General features: G+C 29.3%; 1 protein-coding gene across 1 annotated transcript; it reads right to left on the bottom strand.

The window, feature by feature from the left end:
• Positions 1-8,160: 8,160 nt before the first annotated feature.
• Positions 8,161-9,131, bottom strand: LOC140818266 (calmodulin-like protein 30). The gene is made up of 2 exons (XM_073178175.1): positions 8,414-9,131; positions 8,161-8,199 (listed from the first exon to the last, which is right to left on the bottom strand). Exon 1 carries the CDS (start codon positions 9,054-9,056, stop codon positions 8,490-8,492), a length of 567 nt encoding a protein of 188 aa, XP_073034276.1. The 5' UTR covers positions 9,057-9,131; the 3' UTR covers positions 8,161-8,199; positions 8,414-8,489.
• Positions 9,132-9,855: the final 724 nt, after the last annotated feature.

Genomic DNA, 9,855 nt, shown 5'->3' with positions numbered 1-9,855 from the left:
AAAGTTTTTGCATTTCCTAATTCACGCACACAAAAAAAGATTCAGTACTTATGGGTTTACACCTCTTTTCATTGATGAAAATCGATACAAAAATTTGAAAATATATGATTATTGAGTACGTCTATTTTATATCATGTACAAAAGATAAAATATTGAGTAAAAAATTGGAACAAATATATTAATATCAATATTTGCTATTTTTGTTTGGACACCCAAATGTCATATACTGATATCAGATTGAAAGAGTTGATATTTAAATGTCGTTTATCAATACCACATTCGTGTTTTGTACCATTTTTTTGAGAAAATATATGATTCATTAATATCAATACTTATTAAGTTATTATACATATTTAGGTACTAAAAATCCATATAGTAGTATAATCTCTTAAATATTTGGTTTTCAAATTTCATATTATCACTGCCACATTTTTTATGTTTTATACTGATTTCACATGAGAAAAGACATGAGCCATTAGTATAAATACTTGTTATATATGTTAGGTATTCAAAAATTATAAATTAATATTAGATCTGAAATATTTGATATTCAAATATCATATATTAATATCATATTTTTAATTTTTTTAATTATTATCCGACAAAAAATATGAGTTCAGATAGTGCAAAAACATTTTTCTTGAATGAGGAGTGATACCCCAGGAGGCCCTGGTCATGGGTATTAGGTAATCCTGGGTCATGGATTAGGTTATGATAAGTTTTGGGCCAATTCGGCAAATAGTCGGGCAAATGAATGTCCGAGACATCATCCCCGGGGTTACCAGAAGCTCGGGCTTCCAGACGAGTTCTCGGGCGATAGCTTTCTACCCTGGTTACCTCGATAATAGCACATCACTCGAGTGCACAAGTATGAGATACCTTATCTTGGTAATCATTATTGACAAAATCACATGGATTTGACAAGACGAAATGGACAGTTTGACGTGTCAGAAAAGCAGGGTATGAAAAACCATATTGTCATAATTATTAAATGAGCACTGAAAACAAAGTCATTATTGACTTTCTTTCTAAAAATACCAGATTAGTTTAAACATTAAGGCATTGATTGACATATATCTTGCCCATATCATTTATCCTCTAGAATATACATCACTTACACACCATTTTATTTGCTATATTTGTTCTTTTCGTTCACCTGCTGACTTTAGCATCGGAGTGGTTACGCTAGACATCCTTCATCACCAGCTTTTCTCGAGAGAAAAATCTCTGGTTTGGACACATCTCGCTGTACTCTCATCCCTCATCATTTGCATAACCCGACCTGGTGAAATTGTCCACGCATCTTGCACCCATTTTTTTCTGGTCACATCATTGGCGCAGGTCAGCACCAGCTTTTCTATGGAGAAAAATCTCTGATTTGGGCACATCTTGTCGTGCTCTCATCTCTCATCGTTTACATAACCCGACCCAATGAAATTGCCCACACATCTTGCACCCATTCTATGTTCTATCTGATATTGTCCTTTTACAGCATCTCTACTTCTTTAAATTTGACAGATTTCTTAGTTCTTTGACATCAACATGCATTATCTTATTTATTTATTTTTGCATGCATCTGAGATTGGTTAGATTCAAAAATTGGCTTGCCATATTAATGGACCACTGTTTCTCTAGGTACACATAGCGAGAGTTAATCGTTCAGAAGTTGTGAGTGCGGCACTTTGTCTCATGAATTTGGATGTGTCCCGCAGAGGAACTGATCATTCTGGTTGGTTTTTCTCGACTCTTTGCATGTTTTTTCTTGTATTCTTGGTTAGAGGGTTTTCTAACAAGTCTATACAAAATATTGGGTTGGTTCACTTTGTGTTTGACTCTGGATTAAAAATAAATACATTTGCAATCAATTATAATCTTAGTCCAAGACACAAAAAAGTTATCTGTGAAGGCGTCGAGTGCTGTGGCCACTTCACTTTAGTTCTTTGAAGGTAATAGTTTGCAACAAATGAAAATTTGATGGCTTATATTTTTTACTATACTAGAAAAATGCACGTGCGTTGCACGTAAAAACCTAAACTGCTGAAAATATATGTACGAAATTTTGATAATATTTAAATGAATTAAAACATGGTTAATAATATTTATCAAATAAAACAAACTAAGCCATAAAAAATAAAAAATCATGACCATAGACGGTATATGAATCAGAGAAATTATCTTATCCACTTGACACACTTTCCAATATGCTTCTTGATTGATTTTGACAACTCAACAACTCTTTGTCCAGGGGCGAATCCAGAATGATATGTTTGGGGGCCCGGTCTACCTCAATTCCTGAACGTAGAAAAAATTCCAAGAATCCTTGTCTTTTCTTCTGATGTGTCTCCGAACTCCCGTCCCACAATATTTCACTCGTCAGTCGACAATATAGCAGATGTTTTGCAAAAGGTTATTATTTCAAATGGCTTTCTTGATTGTGTTTGTATTAACCAACTATAAAGGTTTTAAGTTGGGACTTTGTAAAAGCCCGTTATTTAGGTTTTCAAAAAAAAAAAATTGCAGAACAATGTCAAAAAACAGCGTATAAAAAGAATTAAACATGGACCATATGTGTAAACCTCGAAAGTCTTTAACCATTAGACTAATTATAGATACTTAAAATTTTGATGGGTCAAATAATATATATACTAAATAATAAAATATATCTTACTTAGTAAAAAAAATTAAAAAAATTCAAGGGTGTCGTGGTCCCCTCCGGCCCTACAGTGGATCCGCCCCTGTCTTTGTCGTAGTTTGTTATAATATGCATATAACTATTTTGGTATGCTCAGCAAATATCTAATCGTCTATAGCTATAAGATTAATAAATTTTCAACAACTATTTTTCAATCACTGTGAGAAAAATTACTTGAAATCTCTTCAAATGACTATATCTTAGAATTGTGACCTCATTTAATTTGACACGATTCAAGAAAATCGTCTTTGATCGTCATTTTTTGGAAGCTTTGCAATAATGATTGTGTGCATCATGTCATGAGGATGATATAGTTTCAATCTCATTTGTTGCGTTTAGAACATAATATTATATTATTCATTGAAACAAAACAAATTTTCTTCTAGCGAGTTTATATTTTGTTTTATAATATTTTATCTTGTAGAATGACATACAAAATTATTTATTGTATTTTAAAAATCTTGAGAATAGATATGAATAATGTAATTAAGATATGCATATGAGATATCATTCTAGTATATGTCAAAGTATTTCTTTTATTCAATATCTCATCTAATAATATAACCATTTAAATTTCATGAGCATTTTACGATAGTCAAAATTAATTTGATGAAATATTGAAGAATTTTATTTGAATTTAAATTTTTGGCTAAGTGAATTTACTTGACAAGGAGTTTTCTATGCTACATCATATATGTTATGAATTAGCTGGTTAGACACTTTGACTAAAAAAAGAGACAAAAACAATCTCGTATCACCTCGAAATATATCGAGATAATATTGGAGGAAATAAAGTGAAACTGGCTCGATGTCTCAATAAAATGCACAGAATTCATCTATTATATTGTGACAACAAAGTTTTAGAATTGTTCTCATACCATTATAAATAGAATGAAAATTATGTACAATTTGTTTTTCATGTATTTTTTTCTGAATGAAGAATTTTTTCTTTTTGAAAAACTATTTTATTGAGAAATATTGACATTTATATGTCGCACAACCATGAAGTAGCAACATAATCATTATATAACACTTAATGTACACATACAATTCTTCAATTTCTTCTTCATTGTGCTTCGTTGAAATTTAAATTTGAATCATTCTTGATCTTAAAATTTTGCTTTAAATATGATTTAATATATATGTATATGTTTCATGTTACTTAGTTGGACCTAATTTCAAATATCTATAAAAAAATGTGCTTGAATTATATCATACAGAAATTAGGACAAAGTATGTAGGACTGAGCACTTACCGTTTTACCAAAAGTTATAGCCAGTAGTAATTGTGCAACTCAAATCTTTTAAACTGCGCAACAGCTCAAGCACCACGGTTCGACCGCTCAACCAAGTAGGGACAATTATTACACCCAACAATCTTCCTCCTATAATTGCACTCATTGCAATCAATGAGAATCAAACCCGTGACCTTGGCTCTGATACAAATTGTAAGACTGAACGTTTGTCGCTTTACCAAAAACTATAGCTAGTAGTAATTGTGCAACTCAAATCTGTTAAACTGCACAGCAGCTCAAGCATTACGGTTCGACCGTTCTTCCAAACAGGGACAATTATCGCACCCAACATAGTAATACACAACATATTTTTTTTATTTAACATGTCTTTTTTTTTTCATCCACTATGTTTGTCGAAACTTTTTTGTTCGAAATTTGACGCATTTCGTAGACTATATATATGAAAAACCAAGAAATTATATAATTCACAGAAACCATTTATTATTCTCTTCATAGAACAGAAGACCCAATATACGTGGTTTGATTGGTGTACTCTCATACTTATTTTTATATAAACAACAAGACACATCATATAATATCAGAAAAATCAATTACCGCCAACAATACTAACAAAACCGAATAAAAAAATCATAACACAAACAATCTCGATAAAAAAAAAATGATAACTCAAAGTTCAAAAATAATTTATTTAGTACAATAACAAAGAAATTGAAGTATATACGAGCAATAAAAAGCATAAATCACTCTCAAATTAAATATTATCCCATATTATTTACAATTTGTATAAATTTTCCAATATTTTTTTAAATAAAGAGAAGACAATGTCATCGTTTTATAGATATTCATTCCACATCTTTAAAAAACACAAATGAAAAATGGTGCCTTGAAATCATAATAAAACTATTTAGAAAAGCAGCTGTAAAAATATAATACAAAGTCACACAATTTTTCTTAAACCATAGAAAAATATTAGACTATTGACAAAATATATGTAGCAACAACAAAACATGCGTTAACTCGTGATATAATTAAAATTTAGAATCATGCATAATCATTGAATTTGAACAAAATTGCATGCCAAAAATCTACTGGATATTATATATTTTAATAATTTATCCATATTTGTCGTTTACCAGAAGACTCTTAGACCTACCAATTTTTATAGTTCACCTATTATTTTCATAATAAATAATATTACAAAAATAATATAAACAAGAACATAAAAACTCAAATTAAAATGCCTTCTATCAATCTAAGTAAAAAAAATTGATTAGATAATATAATAATGTCGTAAAAAATTTAAATATTGATTTATATACAGAAGTTTGGAAATATATTTGTCCCAATAAATAAAAAATATTATCTTTTGATATTCTGAGACATAAGGTAAAAACGAAGAAATATTTCAATTTTTTAATATTTTCTAAGTTACTTTAAACTAAGTAATCTAAGCAAACAGAAAACATGCATTATGTGTATAACAAAATATCTTAATAATAAAAATTGAAAAATAACCATTTTTGTTGGATATTTGATTTTGTTTTCTCTTTTCTTTGTGCAAACAAACAAATCACAAAAACAATCCAAACACAATTACATGATCAATACAAATGACATATAACAATCAAACATGTTAACGCTAGGGTAAAAAAACTCATCTCATTGCAAGAACAAAAAATGATCAAATAGAGCATATTATTTAGTAATATTTATTTAGCAGCATTTATAAAAAAATTGACTAAATAACTTAAAAACAGTGTTTGAAATCTATTACAGAAAAATATTTCTCTCAATCGTATATTTCTATTGACACATGAGGAGTCTGAAAATATTTTTATTCTAAATGAGAGAAAGAAATTTTGTATGACCTTAATATTTATTAATACTTTATTTTTATTCAATACGACTAATCTCTTTTGTCTTCCTATTATTATTTGACGACAATGTATAAATTTAAGTATTTAAAATTAAATTTAAAGTAAATTAAAATAATAGTTAGTTTGATTGAGTTAAATACACTATTAATGATCTTATTAAACTAAAATGAAAAATGACTTAAATAACACCATTAATATGACAAATTGTAATATAAAAAAATAAAGTGATTTTCTGTGAATTTGAAAAAAAAAATAAAGTGATTTTGTGTGAATTTGATGTCAATGTAATCACAATTCACATTCATATATAGATATTAGTATAGATTAGTATAGATAGATAGATTAATTTAATTTTAATTAATTTTAAATTTTATTTAATTAATTTAAATTTTATGAAATAGAAAATGAAAAGAAAACATGTATTCAATTCAAATATTTATATTAGTATAGTATAGATATAGATAGATTTTAATTAATTAATTTTAATTTTATGAAATAGAAAATGAAAAAAAAAATATGTATTAATGATTAATATGAAAATGTATATTAATGATTAATATTAAATGAAAGTAAGGATATTTTTATGAAATAGAAAATGAAAAAAAAAATATGTATTAATGATTAATATGAAAATGTATATTAATGATTAATATTAAATGAAAGTAAGGATATTTTTGTAAATTCACAATTCAATTCATATATTTATATTAGTATAGATTAAAATTAAATTTAAAGTAAATTAAAATAATAGTTAGTTTGATTGAGTTAAATACACTATTAATGATCTTATTAAACTAAAATAAAAAATGACTTAAATAACACCATTAATATGACAAATTGTAATATAAAAAAATAAAGTGATTTTCTGTGAATTTGAAAAAAAAATAAAGTGATTTTGTGTGAATTTGATGTCAATGTAATCACAATTCACATTCATATATAGATATTAGTATAGATTAGTATAGATAGATAGATTAATTTAATTTTAATTAATTTTAAATTTTATTTAATTAATTTAAATTTTATGAAATAGAAAATGAAAAAGAAAACATGTATTCAATTCAAATATTTATATTAGTATAGTATAGATATAGATAGATTTTAATTAATTAATTTTAATTTTATGAAATAGAAAATGAAAAAGAAAATATGTATTAATGATTAATATGAAAATGTATATTAATGATTAATATTAAATGAAAGTAAGGATATTTTTGTAAATTCACAATTCAATTCATATATTTATATTAGTATAGATTTCATGAAAATCTCTGCTTTAGACATTGCTCAGTTCAGTGATGGATGTCTTCTATTCTTTTTAAATTTTATGTTGTGGTACTTCGTGTTTGAAAGAGGATCTTGTGAAGACAGACAATAGGAAGCGTAGGAAAATGGAGTACGTGGAGCCATTTCTGCTCGATATTTCTACTCCAACGGAGAATCTTGAATTAAAAAATGAACCATGCTCTAATTTTGAAAGCAGCAGTGATGATTTTAGCTCCAAAATTATTAAAGGTATGAAACTTTTAGTTGTTTCAGATTCTTGAACTGATTCTCTTCTACACTTTTGAAAAGAACGAAGTTCGTACATCTTTAGAATCTTGTGTTAATATCATTTCTTTTTTCTTTTTTTGAAAACTTCATGAAAGCCTATTAAAAATTATTTCATGTAGGGATTGAAATGTTTTCAAAAAGCCCATTTTGTAATTTTTCATCAAATATGTTGATGTCAGTTTCAAGGGAGAAAATGCCAAACTTTGACCACTCGAGTTTAGGTATGAACAATAAGAGAATGGGTTTCTGAGGAAAAATGTAATTGATGTATGAAAGTATTCTTGTCTGATTTTTTGGTGATTTTTCCTTCAAACTTGAACCTAAATGGGAGAATGGTCTTTTTAGGTTCTCCTATTACCCATCAGCTCAAGGCCAACGACCTATGCCATTCGGAGATCGACGTTAATGTTGCGGGATCACCCTCGAGAAACTGTCACTTGTATATAAGCCCCTGAGGAGAGCATTGCTTTTTGTGAATACCACATTGTATCCCATTACCTTATCATGAAAACTTCAAATTCAGTAAAAGAAAACATAAGGTCATGGCATCGGTTTCTGTGTCTAGATTGTGTCTTCAATCAATTTTATCTCGAGTCATCAAGGATTTTCGACTCGAATTCTTAACAAGAAGGCCTGAATACATAGCGAGATCGAGTCTCAAAGGTAACACCAGACTGTTATGCATTTGTAGCATCATGTATTAGCCTATACGTACACCATTTGCATAGTCCTTTTAATGTGGTTGGTGAATACCGGAATCATGCATTGTAGAGTTCTTGATATACATAGGTGTGAATTTTTGGGTGTTAGCATATTCATGGCTTCAAATTCATCTGCAAGTAGGAGAATCTTGGCTTTCTATATGTTAATTTTCAGCACTATTTTTGCGAGAATCCATACTTCTGGAACATACTTGTTGCGATTATGGCTGTACTGTACATCGCAAGCAGGGAAGAGATTTGAAATTTAGTATAATGTACGTGTTTGCAGCTAGAATATGAAAGTATACAGATGAAATTATGAACATATAAATACAAGCACTAATACGCAAATGATATTTGAAACAGTGCATAGATAATTCATGATCTTCAGCATATTTCTAGCTAGCTAGCTAGTAAGTAATCATAGTACGAGTCATCATGTACATAAATTCATCGTTATCAATCACACCATCCCCATTAGTATCCACAGCTCTCACCATCTTCCGACAATCATTCATGCTGCATCTCTCCCCGAGTTTACGCAACAGCTCGTAAACTTCTTCGACTGTGATTTTCCCGTCGTTATCTTTATCAAAGGCCCGGAAAGCTTGTTGCAAATCCACGGTCTTAACTCCACCTTCCTTCTTCTGCACTTCTACGAATTCATCGAAATCGATGTATCCATCGCCATCCAAATCCGCGACCTCGAAAATCTTCTGCACTTCTCTTGAGAGGAGATTCTTTTTGCCTAGGGCCTTTAGTATGGCCTTATACTCCTCTGGAGATATCTTACCATCTTTGTTGGTGTCGAATTTGTTGAATACTTGTTTTAGTTCTTGCATATTTGGTAAGTAAACAGGCAACGTCTTCGAACTCGAGCTCTGCCTGTGATCCCCTGAAAACATTCTTGAAGGTTTCTTCAAGAATTTTCTCTTCGAGAGGTTGTATTGGATGTCTAGAAAGCTGAAACTCGACATTTTCTTGAAGAAAGGGATGGAAAACTATTACATTGGAGACAAACTCTCGAGCACGAACAAATATATATGTAGAAGCTTGTCTTACAGCGAATCATGGAGATAAGATACATAAAAGGCGAAGATATTCTGATGCTTAAAGTGACTAAGAAGATAACACAGAACAATTTTAAGCGTGGTGACTTAGAAAAGATCGCTAAAAGATGATTCTTGCCGATTGGAAAAGGGTCAGAAACAAATGAAGAATATGTTCTTTTTCTCGTCAATATGGATAGGCAGGCCGCTAGTTGATTCTGTGAACTTACTGTTCTAAAAGACATCGATGTTCGATCAACTTGGGCGAATCGATCAACTTGGGCGAACTAACCAATTTATAAACTATTCTGGGGGGTAAGAATCAAATATAAACTATTCAACTAACATAAAAATTCATATAAGACCGTATCGGGGATAATTGTATCGTCATATTTTAATATTTTTCAGATCCGACGAGCAAGGTAAAATGTGATTCTTGTTAGGAAATATATATGCCTTTAAATGTATCATATTGAAAAATATTTAATTTATATTTTATATTATCAAATTTTATATGAATTCTAATGTTAATATTTTTTGTTATGAGTAAGAAGTCTCTTGATGATACGCGATTGGGATATGTTGGTGAAGACAAAGAAGACAAGTGTCTCAACCAAGCATGTCGATTGGTTGTAAGTGTAGCTAAACAGACGATGTTGTGGATTTGTCGAGAATAGAAGCAATTATGTGAAGAGAAGGTGTAAAAATTTACTAGTTTAAAGCATTT

The sequence above is a fragment of the Primulina eburnea genome, chromosome 17 (assembly GCF_022965805.1).
Source record: "Primulina eburnea isolate SZY01 chromosome 17, ASM2296580v1, whole genome shotgun sequence".
Taxonomy (NCBI): domain Eukaryota; kingdom Viridiplantae; phylum Streptophyta; class Magnoliopsida; order Lamiales; family Gesneriaceae; genus Primulina; species Primulina eburnea.
Note: the sequence above shows the minus strand (reverse complement) of the source record. Positions and strands in the feature narration are given on the sequence as shown.

Bases quoted from the DNA above. Each gene is read 5' to 3' on its own strand.
- LOC140818266 (XM_073178175.1), bottom strand. From the start codon at position 9,056: ATGTCGAGTTTCAGCTTTCTAGACATCCAATACAACCTCTCGAAGAGA.